An 18,856-nucleotide genomic window follows, 5' to 3' on the forward strand; every position below is an offset into this window, starting at 1 on the left:
GGTTCTAAATCACAAATTTGGCTTCATCTTGCTGCTAGGTCTAACTTAATTACAGATGTGTACATGGGTAGATGAAGCTTGTATCAATACTGTGCACCTGCTTTGATTTTTCATATTACAGGAAAAAGTGATTTAATATTGAGATAGCTTCACTTGTTTGCAAATGTGCTATCCTTTAAGGCTGTTTTTTTAAATGCATGATTGATATTTTAAAAAATATTTAAAACCTAAAAAGATTTAAATATTCTCTGCTCCTAATACAAGTTTCTGATATTTACTGAAAGGTGTCATTGCCAGATTTAAAAGAAACACAAAGAGACCAAACAAGCTTATTGAAAGATCTACAAATTACTTGAGAGCAAAACATAAAAAATTCAAATAAACTTAGGGGAATTTTGATTCCTGAAAGGAAATTTTAAGCAATGCAATTTTTTTTCTGAAAGTTATTGTATCCATTTTTCAGTAACTATTTATTTATATTTGACCTGGTTTTAGTTCCTTTGTAAGATTTCTGCATTTTTATGCCCATTTAGAGCTTCAGCTTTAAGATGTCAGACTGGGCCAGAAAGGGTAGATTAATTGAGTGTGGGCTTTTAATTTTGAGCTTCCTATTGGAGTGGCAAACCAATGATACCATACCCGCGTGCCTGGGAGCTCCCACTCCTCATTAAGCGTCTGTCAAGATTAGTGAGAGGTCTGTGCTACAGAAAGTCTCAAAGCTGAACTAGCAGATAACCTGAATTACTGTGCCTCTGACCTCTAAACCCCAGAGAACATGGTCAGTTTATAACAGTGCAGCATGGTAAGTGTAAGTTCATGTTGCTCATGTCATAACTAACCTTTGCTAGAAGTACTGCGCATTAACACACAATGTAAGACTTGCATTTTCTGAGTCTGCATGCAGAGAAGTGTAGAGTTTCTGTTTTCTTGTTAAAATAAACAGAAATTTAGAGATTCTCGTTGCCTCTCAAGAACTAAGAGATGGAATTGGCAAAGGATTGTATCATTTTTGAACCTTTTGTAGGTTGGCAGCGTTAACCCAGCAGAAGATTTCCGAATTCTGGTGAGGCAGAAAAATGCTGACTTCAAAGACGGTAAATTACTTTTCTCTATCTTAATTATATTAAATAGCATCTTCAGGGTTCAGTAAATGCAATCCATTTGTCTAAACATAAGTTTCTAGTGCTGTGTGAGATGCTCTGGAGTTTACTGCTTAGCCTCTCATGCCACTCAGCAAAGGTAGGTGTCACTTGTAAATCCCACAGCAATACTTGTCTTTCTCATTTGAAAGTCTCAGATACCTGTGTTTGTGTAAGATGGCAGTAGGTAACTACACTGAGGCATCTCAGCAACTCCTCAGGTGGTTCTGACAGAAGATCCTTTAGTACCGACTTGACTGCCATATTCAAACTGAGTAACAGCTTCTCTGGCTTCATAGGATTTTTCTGTCTTGAAGTGGAGGGCTGTTGGCTGCGTGCGGTGTGAGAAACCTGTCTTCTGCAGTCTACTTTGTTCTGTGAAGAAATAATGTGATGCCTGGTATTTAAATCTTTACATGGAAAGATCATTTCTCACTGCTTGTTGTGAGCAAAAGAAAGCACAGGTGAATTTAGGGTCTAATGAACAGGTAGTATGTGACTCTCAAAGATGAGAGGAGGCTCTGTGTGTGCTGCATCTATTCTCAGCCTACAGGAAGACGGGGCTTTTGATGCAGAGGCAAAGAAGAATACAAAGCACAGGTCAGCCTCTCTCTTGCATGCCCCAAGTCTGAAAATGCGGTGGAATTTTAATTTGTTTGTATGGTATTTTCCTACTGGAATAGCTATACAGAGATATATGTAATCCAAAAGTATCTTAAAACAAATGCACAAGAGGGCTGGGGTCCTTTTTTCTTTTAAAGGGTGATTTGCAGATTGTGGCAAGATAAACCTCATCTGCCAAATAGCCACTAATGTAGCATTTCTTTTCAAAGAAAAAGATTTACAGAGGTGCTGAAGTGAGGTGCTAGGTATTTCAACAAGGCCTTTTGGACATTTTGAAGAGGATGTTCAGTAGTATATTGATTTGTGATGAAGTCTGTTAAAGCCTACATACGTATTTTTCTCCAGAATTTCCAGACCCATAAGCCAGCTAGTCAGCTTTTTACATGGATTTTGCATTAGATCCAGAAGACATTGTTTATTGAAAAAATATTTGGAATTGTGTTTTCAAATCTCAGATATATTGAGATGCAATTTAAAAAAGCATTGTACAATATATTAGAATACAGAAACTGCGAAACAGTTGACTACTTTGTTACAGTAATTAATTTTATCATGTAGGAAAGCTTTAAGGCAGAAATAAGTATAGTGATTACCCTTGAAGATGGTTTAACTAAAGAGTACTTAAATATGTCCACTTGGTAGCTGTGCTGGAGATAACTGCAGTACATGTTTGGATGGCTTCCGCAATTTTGAGCAATCTGCTTTTATTTTATGTGTGATCTGCTCTGTAATTATAAGGTGTAGTTAGACAGAATGTAGTGCAGTCACCCATTTAAAGGAGAGATAGAAGCCACTATAAATAAAAACATGTTCTGCATATTACTTTTTTCTTCTGCATAATCCTTTTTCTGCTTTGGAGCATTTTAGGTATCTTAATACATAAAACATTACAGGCATGTTTTTAATGGCATGCTGTATTGCATTCTGGTTATGTAAATAGTAAATTCTGCCTTAAAACTATTCAGTGGTTCTAAGGGAGTTTTTTAGTATAATTGTATATGATATTTAATGATGAAACTTTTTTTTTCACTCTGCTAGAACATGTGAAATGTAAAATGACTTTGCAGGAAAGGATAATCTGTGACATTCAAATAGTCTATTGGGGAAAAAAATAGATTTTCTGTGTCAGAATGCACACAGGAGAACTACTAAGTTACATCCTGTTTTGCTTCTTTCTTATATAAAAAGAGCATCTAGTCTTGTCTTCCAAACTGTGAATAGAGCCTACATTCTCATTTTAAAACAAAATAGCAACAGAGTCCCTCCACAGGGAGGAGAAACACCTTTCAACTGTTTGATTGGGGGTTGGTTTATTTGGTGGGGTTTTCATAATCAAAAATGAGTACCAATGCATCTCCTGCAGTGGCTTCACTGGGATTTGATGATCAGGGTTTGTGCCATTCATAGGAGAAGCCTAAGTGCAAGTTAGCCTGTCTCTGATGCTGCGTCCCACAGCAGACCAGAGCAGGAGAAAAGATGCATTTGCCGTTAGTGAGAGCTGGGTCACTAATATGTGAATATGTATTTTTAGAAAATCTAAGAGTTTCAAATTGGTAAGAGTCTTACGGCTAGGTTTTCTGAGACTGGCAGCTCAATTTCTGAAACAGTAATCAACTTTGTTTTTAATTGACATCTGTGTAGTTTATTACAGTAGGGCCCCACTTACAGCTTATGTGATGAGTTATGTGTGATGGTGTCAACTTACTAGTTAATGTTGATTCTCATGTAACTAGTCTTGTGTTTCCCCTCCAGGTATCTTTACTTTCTTATTTGCATTCATGTCCAGAGAGATGTCATTTTATGCAGGTCTTATTTTGAGCAGGTTATAAGTGCAGAGTCATCACAAAGAGCAGTCTTCTGATAACAGCTTCTGACATTTTTGTCAATGAATGCAAATAGAATAGATTAGTTTCCCTGAGTAGAATCTAATCGTTACTCCCGAGGATGTACAATGAGTTTCTTCATTGTTGTGGCTGCAAAGAAGATTCTCAAATGCAGTGGGTGCTTGCCATCTTTTTAATGACAAAGGAGTAGCCACTTGACTATCAGTTCATCCTGTTGGACTGTTTACAGGTTTCCATCCATGTTGGCATTTCTGGAGAGCAGGTGTCTGATATGGTGTGTTGTATTTTCATAGGCTTCTGTAGAAGATAGGTTGTCTTAGTGGGGAGTAAAAATAGATACTGATACATGCATAGTTTTTTCTTTGTTTTGTATATTTTCTGTGAGTGTATAGGCCAGATTTCATTGCATCTTACAGGACTCCTATCCGAGAACATGACATCTGAAGTCCTGTAGTTGAAAGAGGTTTTTTTTATTTTACTGATTGTCAGTGAAGAGAGAAATCTGCAATGACAACTGTAGAGTTTATGGACATAAGAAACAATATTCAGAGACAAATTGTACCAAACTCTCATTTTTATATTTATAGCAAGTTTGTTAATATTTTTATTTCTAGGCATTTCTAGAAAAATAAAAGAGTCAGTAATTACATGTGTAGATTTCAGCAAATATTCTGTTGTGCCTGAGGTGTCACACTTTCACCATGTCATGTAGATAGCTTCTTAAGCTGATTTTGCACTGGATGCTTTGTATGCTTAAAAGAATTGTGTCATAAATAGTTGTGTGTAAGAGATTTGCAGTGGGGATTTATTACACAGTTGCAACAAGGATGATGTTTTATTACAAGATTTTCTGTAGAAATGTGTGTAGTTAACTACCTTTCTAGACCTAAGATAATTTTTTTTTAAAAAGTAGCATTTACAGTTTTTGTTGGCATATGTCTTTGCAGTTCGTCTGCATTTTTATCTTACTGGATGTTTTTGTGTATTTTGGAGACTATTCATGCTCTACTGCTAGGTAGGCCAAATGCGATGACTGGTTTGACGAAGATGGTTCAGTCATTAGGAAAGTATTTGCAAACCAAATACTTGAGTATATAAAATCACTTTGAAGTTTTCTGTACGTCTGCTTCACAGAGAAGATGAAGCCAGATTCGTCTTTGAAGGGCGTAGTGATCGGATGAGACACAAAACTTTGAGTTGCAACAAACAGAATTTAAATTAGATGTTATGGGAGGAAAAAAGTAATAAAAATCACAATGATGGTAGTCCAACACAGAAAGAAGGGCCCAGAGAACTTGGAAACTCCATCTTTGGAGCTACTCAGAACTCAAGTCTGTGGAGCACTGAGCCACCTTATCCCCAGCAGCCCTGGTTTGAGTGGGGATTTGGGCCATATATCCTTCAGACATCCAGCCTAAATAATTCTGATCCATAGCCGCAGGCCATTTAGAGAGACCATTTCAAAATTGAACAGCATCTCACAGGACACTGGAGTAGTTCAACAGCTCTTGATCTTAAAATTCATATTTCTTGGCTTAAAGATGAAGGAAGTCCTTAAAATTAAGACAGTTTTCATTTTAGAATCTCTTCAGTTACAAAAATATACTTAGCAGTAGTTTAAAATTAATTATCAGGTGGTTTAACTGATTTGTCAGCGACTCTGACTTTAAGAACTGTCCATGAATGTAAATCATTACCACCACCAGTGGATAAATCAAAAGATTGACAGCAACAGAAGTCTTTTGTCTATAGAAAGAACTATTTTTTAACCTGATTTTTTTTTTAGGGGGAAAAATAAAAATCCCCAAGGAATTGAACTTGGGCTATAATACAGTTTTATCTATTCTGTAGTTTGGTTGGCATAGTAATCAAGACAAGGACTGAACTGAACAAACATGAAAATATAACTACACTTTTGTACTGTAACTATTCAGAGATAAGTGATTATAATTGTTCATGGCATATTTCACAAGAAATAACAGCACTGGTGAATGGATTTTAGAGTAGGGTATGTATCTGAATGCCGGTGAAGAAGGGATTAAATCCTGTTGGAACTAAAAGACCTTCTAGTAATTTTTTTTTTTTTTCCTGAAGTTCTCCAACCTTTAATCGCTGTATTTGTTATCTAACCAATCAGGTACAGTAGAAGGAGGAGGCAGAAGATTAAAATTTCTTGGGATGTTCTGCAGAACGTGGTGGTTATTAGGAGTGCTGGAATTCCAGTTTATGCAAAATGTAGAAGTTTGTTAGTTCACTTCCTTAAATGTCTTTGCGGGATGAGGAAAGTTGGGAGAGAAGAAAAAAATGTTGTTACTACACAGCAGTGACCTGAATAGGCTGTCAGTTTGTAGCTCTAGGACCTGCTCTTCAAAACCCCAATGCCTGAGATTTGTCTGGGACACATCAGAGTTAATGTTAATATGCACAGCTTAGTTAAATAGACATCTTTATGCAGAACATGCCTTTCTCCAAAACCAGGGAGATCTATTTTTTTGCAGCACCCAAAACCAAAGATTCACACTAATGGAAAGGCAAATGACAGGCAGCAGGAAACCAACGAAGTTCTCAGCCCTAAAAGTGTAAAGGAACAGAGTCTACTTCAGAGAACTTCCAGTTATAATCCTTATCTACTGTGTCTGGTATTGGCTTTGCCCCCTGAAGTAATTTGGTAGTCTAATCAGAATACAGGAATTTTACCTATTTTAGATTCATCAATCATTGGCCTGTCATTTAAGGGAGACCAAATGGACAGACCCAACTTTAGCAAGCTGTTTCAAAATGTTAGAAGAATCTGACTTAAAATATTGTTGCCATGTAACCTGTTTCCTGCCTATATTATGGTCTTTCAGTGCCTAGTAAAACATTGTAGGGTTTTTTTGGTTCCTTACAACAGATTTCAAAAGGAGGCAGTTCACAGCCAGTAGCAAAAAAAAGTCTTTTCTTCTGATGCCTGCCAGTGCAATCAAATGGAAAGGGATTTTAAAAAAATTAAATGCAAAAGAAAAAGTAGAGTGTCTGATAATTTCAAACAGTATGCTGGAATCATTCTGACAATAAAGACTTTTATTGCACCCTCGTAGTGCCTGGGGTTTTAATTTAACACATCAATGAAAAGGCAGCGTTTAAAAAAAACCACCACCACCACTGAAAACACCAGCAGGACTTGCTTTTATTAGTGCAATTCGTAAGAAATTAGAACATTTAATGAGAAAATCGTTAACCATGAAAAAAATGGACTGACTTAACTTGGGGAGCTGAAGTAGTGAGACTTCAATTTAGTTTGTCAGCTACTGGTAAAATAAATAGAGTGAGCTGATCACCTCTGGAGCACTAGGCACTAGCACAGTTTCTTGTGCGATAGCTGCTGTTGGACAGAACCATTATACGCCTCCTTTTCTAGAAACTCTGTAGAGTCAAAAGCTAGTGGAAGAATATCAAACATGTCTTGTTTTGCTCTTTTCAGAGATGTTGTCCTTCAGATTCAGTTCAATTAGGCATTTTATAGAACATAAATATAACTGCTAGTGCCGTATATGCTTACAGTGAGCAGAGTGGAATACAGGATCTAAATTATGTCTGCTTTTCAGTGTGTTTGCTTATCCTCGTCTCTTCCATCACTCTAGTAGATGATTTTCTATGTTGATGTTTCCATGGCTGCAATACTTGGTGACATCTATGCCCATAACGTCGGAATGTAAGATGGGCTATAGGTCAGGCCAAAGGTTCTGCTAATCCAGTAACCTGTCTTTAACAGTACAAGAACAGGACAGGCAGGTGCTGTGACTTGTCCAGAATGCTTTTCTGCATTCTATTTCTCGATGGCAACATCATCTTTAATCTTCCTTTAATAGAGTTCCTCTTCTAAGAATTCTAAGAATTTGTTCAAGCATTTTTTTTTTAAGCTATTAAAACTTTTAGCGTCCCACAGCAGCCCATGGTAAAGAGGTTAACTGGTTTTGTTTGAAGATGTACTTTTTTTTTTTTTTTTTCAGTTTATTCTTAACCCAACTCTTTGCTCTTGTTTTGACAGAGACAGTGGACTATCCCTCCCTATTCATCCTTTTCAGTGCTTCTGAGTTTATAGGTCACTGTTGTATCCTCCTCACCCTTGTCTTTTCCTAGGCTGAGGTGTCTGTCAGAGGGTAAAATTGGACAGTTCCTCACCTGTAATTAAACATTAAAGAAAAAGTACTAAAATCCAGCAGAATTTAGTTGGGCTTGCAGAGCTCTTGGTAACATTTTCACTTGTCATGTGTAGAGTGTTTTACAGCCACCAACCTTTTAGGAACTCAACAGTGAGGATGAAACCGGTGTTCCCCTTCTTGTTGGTGCAAGTGTCTGCTTCTCTCTGTCAGGCATACACAGTTTACAATACTTACCTCAGTAATCATAAACAGCATTGCCCCTATGAAAAATCATCAAACAACCTGTACAGAAACAAGTTATACCCTAATTTCAGTAACAACAAAGTAGTCTTTTAACTGCAATCACCCTACAGATGATGTTTTGACATTATGACTCCTTCATTGTAAATTTAACACTTTTATTGAAATGTGCCTGTATTTCAAAGGATGTTTAGGGGATCTGCTTGTGTTGTAGAACATGGCCTCTCTCAGCTTTAGGATCCCAGATGTTCTGGTTTTACTTTTGATCAAACAAGCTAGGCCAGTGCTTTTTTTCTTGGCTTTCAGGGAGACACTTTTGCCTTGACCATGCTTGGGTTTCTTCCTGTATATCTAGCTTTTCTGGAGAGGCTGAAGTAATTGTCAGTAGCTTAGATAAGTTATCAACTTGAGTAGCTTGAGGTGGTATGAGTATGATTAACTCTTTAGATACCTGTGGAATAGAAAAAGAGAGATGTAAAGAAAAAGGGGGGTTTTTTGCCTTGAAAGTATGTGTTCTTTGATTTATTTATTTCTCCTTGTTTTTCAGTGAGTCAGCAGTTGATAAACTGCATTAATCAGTTCCTGGAAAATAAAGGTTCACAGTACTACATGAAAGGCATCAATTGTATCAGAGTTTTCAGAGAGGAGGCCATTAAGGTAATGTTAATATGTGAAAACTCTCTCAAATTAAAGACATGATGGGCCTATTTGCTCAATTGGAAACTTAATAATTTATTGCTGCAGCAAAAAATTTATTTGTAAATTAAAATCTGTTATGCTGTTTGAAAGTTTAGAAACATATTTGCATTTTATATTTCTTTATTCTTACTGGAATGGGGACTAGCTTCTTTGGTATTATTTGCTGTTGTTCATTTTCTTCTACACATAAAAACCAGAAGGCCTATGACCTGATGCTTGTAAAAGAAAAATAAGCAATCCTACAAATTTCTTCTTCAATAAAGCCAGTTACAAGAAAGTCTTTCTACCTTTCTGAAAGACAGTTTTTGTGGCTCACCTTACCTTGGAACTCTTGGTTTTAGTAGAGATAAAACCCCAAATCTGTGGTGACTTTTGTGTTCACCATGTTAGGTGACCTCATGAAGAATTAAGTTTGCAGTGTTTTTTAATATTTTAAATATTTCTTGCTTGTCACTGTTGCTAATTTTTGCAGCTGTCCGAGGTGCAGTGCTTTAATGATTTCCTGCAGGCTCTGAAATCAAAGGTGGAAGATAAAGCCTTAGCTGATTTCTGGGAGATCGTGATACAAGGTAGGATGGCATTTAACTAGAAATACTTTTTTTTTTTTTTATATTATCCATTAAGTAAGAGAAAACTTTGTTAGAAATGGGACATTTAAACTAACCCCAGAGCAGCATTTTGATATGGTTCATTCCTGCAGCCTGTTTTAAAAAAAATTTAAAAACTTTCATGTTGCAACTTTCTTTTTTGCACTAATAGTTTCATATCAGCAATATTCATAATGCCTTGCCAAGTCTTGTTGAAATGGTAAATTGTGGAAGAAGAGAGACAAATTAAATGTTACAGTGTAAGGAGAAGAAGATACAATTTCAGCTGAATTTGAAAATAAATGGAAAAAACTCATGCAGCAGAGATATAAAAAGATTCTTCCAATTTAAGCTTCAAAAAAGGCATAGATAGCATTGAAATATGTCACTGATCATTTTGTATTTAAGCAACCTGAAAGACAGAATATGTGGTAATATGACACCTACCTATGATTAAACTGGGAGATACAAGGCAGTGCAATTCTAAAAGACATTCAGAGACTACGCAAGTGATAAATAAAGGAACATTTTTCACAAATACGAAACATGATGGACTAAAAAAATCTTTTACGTCATACTCTTGCTTCTAATTGGAACCAGTGCTAAGAAAATCTGTTAAATGCCCAGCTGTATCTCTTAAGGGTGCATGCTGTAAAATGAAATTATATGCTTTTCTATAGCACCTTTCAAAGTGACAAACTCCAGACATTCTGTAATGTCTACTTCATCCAAGTTTTTCAAAATACAAGATGGGAATTTGTTTAGCAACCAAAACAACAGCACAAGACAACACTGAAAGAATATTACATTCAGTAGTATTGTAGGGGACCTTCTCTGAAGAAGTTTGAAAAAACAAACCAACAAACTCTGAAAGTAGGAAACCTGGATCTTCCAAAGCCATGCTAGAGTAACTTTTAATTGGTACAAACCAGAGTTTTTGACGAACAAGCGTATTTTTGAGAGGAAAAAAAAATTACAGAGATGATATTTTCATACAAAGTAGATTATCTTCTTGTAAGAAGATGATAAAGGCATGGTGCTTTATCCATAACCTAGCTGCAGTCACTAGGTAGCTGAAACTGCTTTTCGCTTGCTGCTATCAAAAGCAGAAGTCCTGTTTTCACTGCTTTTTGCCACGTGACCCATCCCCCTCTTTTCTACCAGATGTGGCATGCACTGGGCCTCGTTATCAGTGGTTGCAATCACCAAAAGAGGATGGATGTGAATTAATGCATTAGTGGCTCAGGATCAAGGCAGATCTGTTTGACAAGTTCACTTTTCTCATGAAACCCTGCCACGTCATTCTATGGGCACATTGAGGTGGCATTACACTCGTGCTGCTGCTGAAACCTTTATGAATTCTTTGCTCTCATACCCACAGCTGCTTTATTCAGACACAAGCATTCATGTAGCCAAGTCATGAACTAGACTGGAAAACTATTGGGGTAAAAAATAATTGAGATTTTGGGGGGAGGGGGTGGTGGGGTGTGTTGCTGCACAGGATGAGTGCTGGCATAACCAAGGAGCAAAGTGAGGGCGGGACCAGCGCTTTGGTAGTCAGACTGTAGGTAATCATAGCATAAGTGTTTGTATGTTAGGAGTTAATTTTTCTAAGGACCTAAGAGCATGCTGTGAATGACTAAAAGTATAATTTCTGGTGGATTTTCAGCATTTCATCTGTGATCTATGATTTCAGTGTCTCATTAGTTTGATTGTCATAATATTAGCAGTTTCCTAAATGGATACTTCCACAAGCTTATGAATATGCTCATTAATTTATTTTTATATCATAGTTTATATCATAGTTGACTCATTTATGCAAGTCACATTTTCCTTTGAGCAATATTTTTTATTTTTGCTGGTGATGATGACACATTCAGAAGTTAGAATTTGGAAGACTTTTTTCATTTCTAATATTAAGTGCATTTTTGGGAAGCCTTCTAATGATATTTTTATACCTCTTATTTTTTTAGACAGAATTTCTTTGATCACTAAAGATGAAGCAGAGAAAAGTTTGGTGACTAGTGAAGAGGCTGAAAAGGTATCATTTTTTTAATGAGCATGTATTTGTACAGAGCCCTTGCTGTGGAACAGAAGGTTCTTTCCTATGTGGGTAAATCTTCAGGTGAATGAAATAGGATCCATATGAAGGAAGAAGAGTGTCCTTCTGCCACACAATTGAAATTGCCCTAATTCAGAGCAAAAATAATTCCCTAGCATGTACTAGAGCATTTTGCTTTAATTGGTCTTTAGAAAGTAACATATATTGACATAATTATCTGAAATTACCCTCCACAAAGATTAGGAACTTCAGGAATTCAGCATAGTGGAACAGCAATAGACTATTTATATATGCAAGATCACTGTTTGAACTTCATAGAAAGAACTGTGATCTCATTGTTAGCACGTGAGTTCAAAAATCAGGATACTTTTTTGTTTAAAGGCTTTGTGAACCCTAGCAACGTAAAGTTGTTATGACTGGCTTTCACCATATATGCACAATATCGGTATTTTCTACTTTGGGCAGCTCTTGTGGATTGATGGACATCCTAGGTGATGCTGGTATTATTACTGATGATCATATTAGATCCTTTTGGAAACAAAGGTTTTGGAGTATTTGCAGGTATTATTTCTACAGAAATATAACATTCAGTAACTGCAGTGATGAAGGAAGGATGTCACAGTTACAAAGCAGTGAATTCTAACAGGCAGAATGGTGCCTTCTGTTTGAAAGAAAGCAGAATTCTGAAAGAGTTGCTGTCAAAAATTGTATTTGTGTGGAGAGGGTAAGATAGACATTCTTGTGTCAGGCTGCTAGCCGTGATTTTAAATAGCTTAGAAGAAAGAAGGTCCTTGTATTACAGATCCCTGAAGGTAAACCTGTGGCTAAAATCACTAAGTACTTTGCAGAGAAGCAGCTTTTCTAAAAAATGCCACATTGGTTTTCACAACTTCCAGGCCTTATATTAGCAATAACCAGAAAGGGGTTATAGAAGTAGGTTCTCCATGAGCGAATTAATGAGCAGGTAAAAGGTTGTATTTTAGAAACTGTTTTTTTCATCTGTAACAATTTACCTCAAGGTGAAGAAGGCACAGAAATGTCATGAAAATGAAAAGCTAACAAACTAAGAGTCCAGAAAGCTAAGCAAATGTGCGGAGTACAAATGACAGAATATAATGTTTTTTGTAGATGTGAGGGACCTACTGGCTGTTTCTCATCACACATAATTGTATGGAGCAGCTTTTTTCCCCAGTGGTGGTTTTAAAGAGTATAAGTTTTTGTTATATATTCTAAATGCTATGAATTTACTTGGAAACTTCCTAAGACAATATTTTTCTTGAGAACTTCACTTTCTAGTCTGAAACTACCATTGATGCTCAAAATGCGCTAATGCTGTGTGAAATAGCCACTATTTCTTAAGGAAATATCTACTAGCCTTGAAGACCTTACAGCATACTGTTGACTTAACTGTGAGCTTGTGGTGGCTAAAAAATACTGTGCCTGCATAGGAACGCAGCACAAACTGTGAAGTACCAAGGACTAGATTTACAGCTGCCAGGGTAAGCTGGAGTAAAACATTTGTAGACTGACTTCAAAATTACTTTTCTGTCAGTCATCCAGATGTTGCAGTACAGGACATTGTTCTGTGATTGATGGAAGGTCCTACAACAGCCATAACTTCCCTTTAAAAAAGGGGAATAAGAGTGTTTGCATGAAATCAGCTCTGCAAGAGAGTTCTGTAACATGGCAGTTACCTTTAACTTTTAGAATAAATGGGTTGCATCTCTTTGCTAACTAGGCAGTTGGCAATCCCACTTACTCATTAGATAACCACCTCCTCACGCACTCTCCAGATCCAAAACCAGAACCCTGATTTGCCATTGTCTGTCGAGGGTTCATGACTTTTACTTAAGAAACTGGAAGACTGCATATTCTTGGAGTAAGATCTGCGGGGATAGAAAATTTTATCTTGAGGTTATGGGGCTGATCTAAAATCTAGTCCTCCTTGGTCCAGTTTAATCCTGCCACAGGTTTCCTGTGTGATTCAAAGCCAGCATTTTCCTAGGTCTATAGTAGATTGCAAAAATGGTTAATTTGTTTCCTATACTGAAGGTGATAGCCTTGTTAAAGGGTTATATTGGATCTTTTAAAATATCGCACAATAGAGTAAGATGCAAGTTTTCTTCACCTCTGTAATAGGTCACGTGCAAGCATGTAGGTCAAGGAACTGGCTCTCGGTGTTGGTCCTATGTGACACAAAAGCCTTTTCTCTTATGTGCAGATCGCTAGCTGATAGCAGTTTCAGGACTGGTTTGGATATAAGATTTCAGGTTTACAGGGTTACTCTTTGAAAGGGAGAGAAAGACTTATGAGGCCGCTTATTAGAGAGGTAACACATAAAAATTTTCTTTTTGGTTGAGCTACATTATCCATGCATATTTTCCTATCACTGGGAAAAATGGTTTTAGGTAGGTGGTTTTTTTTTTTCCTGTAATAGTGGAGGTACTCTTTTTAGAGCATGAGGATGATAGGTTAAAAGAGCAGAAATGTCAAGTGATTTTTCTGGTTGCTTTGGGGAAGATAATGGATTTCAGTGCAACTATTATATGTAATTTGCTTTTGCATAAATGTAAAACAGGTTTTGGAAAAAAAATCCCAACTTTAGATGTTCAGCATTTGATGGAAACTTCAGGTTTCAATTTATTGCAAATCTTCATCATACATTTCTTTAGCTTTTAGCTTTCTTTACTTAATTTAATGTGGGAAAGCTAATTTTGAAATCTTTGAAAATGTGCTACTTTGAGAAATACCATTTGACTCTTAATTAACTGTGTAAAATGAAATTTGATCTGGCACAAAAAGCCTCTCAGAGCTGACAATGTCATTAGCTTTCAGTTTCATAGTGTGTGCTTTATATTACTACTAGATTGAGAACTTTTCCAGCAAAAAGGATACACAGACATACGACATTTTAAAATTCTAATTCCTTCTGGCCCTGTCACCTTCCTTTTTTTTTTTTTTTTTTTTTTTGGCAGCTACAAAATCTATATGATAAGTTGAATTCAGCATGTTAAACTATGAGTGTTGTCTGTGGGGTAAGCTTTCTACATTCCTCTTGGATGTTGCTGTTCAGGTGGTAGGAAAGGTCTGACCTTTGGGTAGTGAGGCAACTAGGCAGAGGTTGTCTACATCCTCTTGTTAACCAAAAGCAATGTATTTGCTTTTCATCCTAGTGGATGTGATGTCTGGTACTTTCCCACAAATGAGATGCAGCAGGTAACTTCTCAGTGGTTTTTACCCCTTGTCTAAAGCTGACACTATTGCTCTAGAGAAGGATCAGAACATTTTATTTATGTAAAATATTATTTAAGCTTTTTACAGTATAAGTGTATTGTCTCAGAGATTGGTGGTGCTCTGATAGGGATCCCATGGCCTTTTACACAACCTCTGTGGCTCTTACAGTTGAAGTCCTCAAGTAAACAGTAGCTTGCTTTCAGAAGCCAGCTGTTTATACAAAAGAATTGCATAAACTCTAAGCAGGTATTTAGAGCCTGTTTAATGTGGCTATTTTCTAACTAGCTGTTCTCATTCATCATCTAGAGTTATAGTGAAGTTTTTTCTGAATTAAGGATGATGGAACTCAAAGTCATGAAATGTAACTTTTCTTCCTCCTCAGCTTTTGCAGCCATTTTTTTATCTGGGGAAGGATTTTTCCTGTATACTTTTTCTGGTGCATTTAATAAGAAAAAGAAAATTTATTACTTTATAGTAAGGATATTGGTAAATAAACTGTAACTAAAAGTTGTAGACAACTGGATACTTTTTAAGTAAGAGTCCAGTATTTGTATTTTTTTCCTACCATTCTAGCTAAGGTTGTTTTTTTCACGGTTAGGCTAAGAGAAAAGTAATTTAGAGGTGGTTGTACTCCAGATATTATCTGTATGTTTGATTTCAGTTATTATAGTATCTGAGCAACTTACCTTTATCTTCTGTTTATGAATGCAATGCTTTAAGTGAAGGGCATATGGTGAGTTGTATCAGCAGCTACGGCAATAGAATTTTACATAATGAATTTTCTATTTTTAAAGACTGGCATTCTAACAATCTTGTGTGTTTGAGGTTTTTTTTTTTTTAAATTGATGTCTTTGTTCATTTGTTAAATGTTAATTGAATTAAATGGGAAACTTTTAAGTTCCACACAGAACTAGAATGTCATACTTAAGAAATCTACTAAACAAGCCGTTGGTCAGCTTACATATGTATTCATGTGGACAGTGGTGGGGCTGTTCACTGTCATTTAGCATTTTGTAGCTACACACAATATTACTTTTTAAATTATGTTTTTTAAGAACATAAACATGGCCATACTGTAATGGACAAAACTTCTGTTTAGCCCAGAATCCCATGTTTGACAGTGGACAATTAACAGATAGGTAGGAAAAAGTCTACCGTCCCAGGCTTCAGCCACTCATGTCTCAAGTACTTTGCTTGAGATTGTTTCTGTGGACTTAGTAGACTTCAGAGGATTTCTCTTCTGTGAACTCCTCAGCTCCCCATGAGACTAGGGACTAATATTTGCAGCATCCTTATTACAGGGTGTTCTACAGCTTAACCATATGTTGTCTGAAGAACTGTATCCTTTTGTCTGTTTTTCAACACACTTCACCATAACATCCTTTAAAAGGAAGTGATATGAAATTTCCTGTACTTTTAAGATTATTTTGAAAGGTGGAAACCAGAACAAACTTCCTTCATAATTTTTAATTGCAGGTGGATTTGTTTTGATATACAAAGGAGACATTTTGTTAATTTAACATTAAGGGTCTGAGTTTTGTTGGTATCATACATTTGTATTTTTAGTTCTTGGCTCCAAAAGAAAAGAAAAATGAAACTCTGCCTCACACAGATGAAGGTGGTGATGTTGATGATTTGGTGAGTACCATAAAGACATGATGTGACTTTACAATTAAACTGTAAATGAAAGGTGCAGTGAGACAGAGCAAGCACTTCTTAAAGCAGTAGATTAAAGTGCATGGCTTAGAAAACACCTAAGGAATTGAGTCAAAAAAGAGCCACATGGAATGACTTGCTATTGTAAAACATAACCAGGTGTGTAATTTCATGATGGCAAATACTGTGCTATGTAGTAACATGGGCGTTTACACAGGTTAAATGTGTCCTCTAGTGTGTTTCAAAAAAGCCAGTGAGGCTGCTCATTTGGTAGCAGATTGTTATAATTTACTATAATAGCATTTGACAAAGCTTGTAGATCTAGAACAGCTATTTATGTGGGTTGAAAACTGAAAATCATTTTTAAAAAGATGTTTTAATCTTCTCAATTAACCTTTTCTATATAGGCTTGATGAAATTCAAGGATTTCAAGAGGTTTTTTAGTAAATATTTCAGCCATTTTTTACAGGCTGAGTCATTACAAATCTGTCTCCAAGGCTTAAGCTGATGGTGTAGACAGTTTTAAAGAATCTTCAATAGTAGGCAGATTTCTACTTTTGGACTATACTTTTTAAATCTATAAATTGCACATGTGATTATGTGAAGATGAGATTTTTATGTTTGTTTTTGTACTTTATAGCAGCTTAGTATTAAGTGCTGTGCACTCCGTTTATGTTACATGACAAGGATTTCTGAATTTGCTTTGTTTTCTAAGCACTAAACACACATAAGAAATAACTTGAATTCAATGCTGCTTCTTCCAAATCCGTTTCTTCTGTTTGCAGTTGGACATGATGTAACTGGACAATGTATGATGACTATACAAGCAAGTTGTGGAAGAGTTCTGCCTTTGAGATGGGGCACAGGATGCTGATGAGAAGACAGTATATCCATCTTTATTTTCTTGAATGAGAGCAGGAGTCCCAGAGACATTTCCAGTTGGTATAAATGTCAACTGACTTTTTTTCAAAGCTAGAACAGAAGATTGAAATAATCTGAAGTATTTGTGAAGTAATGGTACCTTTAAGGCATCTCTTTTTTTTTTTTTTTTTTCTTTAGCACACTGAATCTAGCTTATCCTTGGTATTACTTTCAGCTAAACACTACTAAATTTAATGAGAAACTGCGCTGGTGACTGAAATTCTTGTTACGTTGCCTGGAAAGGAAGACAGAAATGTCCCATTGAGGTTACCAGGTAATGCTGAATCCTTAGTGGAGGTAACTCCATAGCATTATTGTTACAGAAGTGAAAAGGTCTCTAATTTCATGCTTTCATCCTATTAAAAAAACAGATTAAAAAACCCCACAAAGGCTTATGGGAAAAAATTCTAGTCCAGGGAGTCACAAAGTAATAGTTTGAAATACACAACAGAATCTAAAGCACATCATAAAGCTAAATGTGCTGGTTTTGCCACACTGTACCCAAATCAGTAATTACGGTCACCTCTGTACTACAGGTTCTCTATCCTGTCAGCTCAACAGCAGCTCAACACTCTGTCCCTTTCTGTTATACATTTCCAGTTCATATGCTGGGATTTCTAATTTTTTTTTTTAGACTTTCAACTAGTACAGTTAATGTAGAAACTCCTGATGCTAAAAGGATGAGTGAATCACTTATCCCCATTTCATACACTGCAGATAACTGCTAATACAAAGTGGAAGAATCCATGAAAGCTGTACACTGACACCTGTGATAGAATACTGATATACTGATTCTATCAGACACACTGATAGAATACTGATAATAGTAAGCATTGATACCCAAAATGGAGTAGTGTCTGCACAGAGCAATCCAAAGTAGTCAAATACTGCTTAGAAAGAAATACTCAAATTTGATTACAGATCTAGAGAGACACTAATGACACCTTCACAGATGCTTGTTTGTTGCAGCCAGATTCATTCCTTCAAAAGCTGTTCTTTCATTATTGAAATTGTATAAACATACTGTGCAAAATGGTATTGAGATCATAAAAAAGAAAAAAATCATGAGCTGCAGTTAAAATTGTTTTGAGATCTATGCCTTTATACCGAACAACAGCTCCTGTGTGGGAAACAGCAACTGCTTTTTGCCCTTACATCCCTACACAGCGACCTGCTCTCTCCTCTCTTACATCCTGTCCTGACTGAGTTCATGCAGACTGTCAAGGGGTTTCTCAAATACAGCTGGCAGGGTGTAAGTGATCTTTCCAGAACTTTAGAGCATTTATGTCACCAGAAGATATTTTTCTGAACTGTAAATAAGAAATACTTGGGTAGTCCATTATTTTGAATGTCTTTAAAGGCCAATTTATAGAGTATAATACTGTCTGGGTTGGAGGTTTTTTTTTTTTTTTACATTTTATTAATTTGTTTTATTAATAAAATATTTTAAAATTTGCTTTTGTCTTCTTCAGAACCATGTTTGCTAAAATAAGATTATTAATTACCTGTGCAGTACCTAAGAGAGACTATGAAAAGCCCCTTCTCTGGGCATACAATGCAAACACTGAATATCAAAATCCCTTTACAGAAGCCAAGTCTAATTACTTGTTCTATTCTTTACAAACTCTAAACTTCACAACACCCCAATAAAATAATTTTTACCATTTTGCAGAGATGATGGGAAGTCTTGGTCGAGACCAGACAG

At 36.2% G+C, this 18,856-nt stretch overlaps 1 protein-coding gene across 5 annotated transcripts in view; it reads left to right on the plus strand.

The window, feature by feature from the left end:
- The window catches only part of XRCC5 (X-ray repair cross complementing 5), a 55,983-nt gene extending 37,375 nt beyond the window's left edge, over positions 1–18,608 (plus strand). Inside the window, exons 16-22 of one of the 5 annotated variants that reach the window (XR_012623773.1) lie at positions 1,025–1,094; positions 8,540–8,649; positions 9,164–9,260; positions 11,252–11,319; positions 16,141–16,212; positions 17,016–17,172; positions 17,290–18,608. Coding sequence is in view for 4 of the 5 variants with exons in the window: in XM_074828822.1 (XP_074684923.1) it covers positions 1,025–1,094; positions 8,540–8,649; positions 9,164–9,260; positions 11,252–11,319; positions 16,141–16,233 (438 nt within the window). In the remaining variant the exon portion in view is untranslated. Of the gene's footprint in view, positions 1–1,024; positions 1,095–8,539; positions 8,650–9,163; positions 9,261–11,251; positions 11,320–16,140; positions 16,991–17,015 lie in introns of those variants that run through there. The other 4 variants (XM_074828821.1, XM_074828822.1, XM_074828820.1 and 1 more) reach the window with 4 other exon arrangements.
- The last annotated feature ends 248 nt before the right edge of the window (positions 18,609–18,856 follow it).

The sequence above is a fragment of the Strix aluco genome, chromosome 6, assembly GCF_031877795.1.
Source record: "Strix aluco isolate bStrAlu1 chromosome 6, bStrAlu1.hap1, whole genome shotgun sequence".
Taxonomy (NCBI): domain Eukaryota; kingdom Metazoa; phylum Chordata; class Aves; order Strigiformes; family Strigidae; genus Strix; species Strix aluco.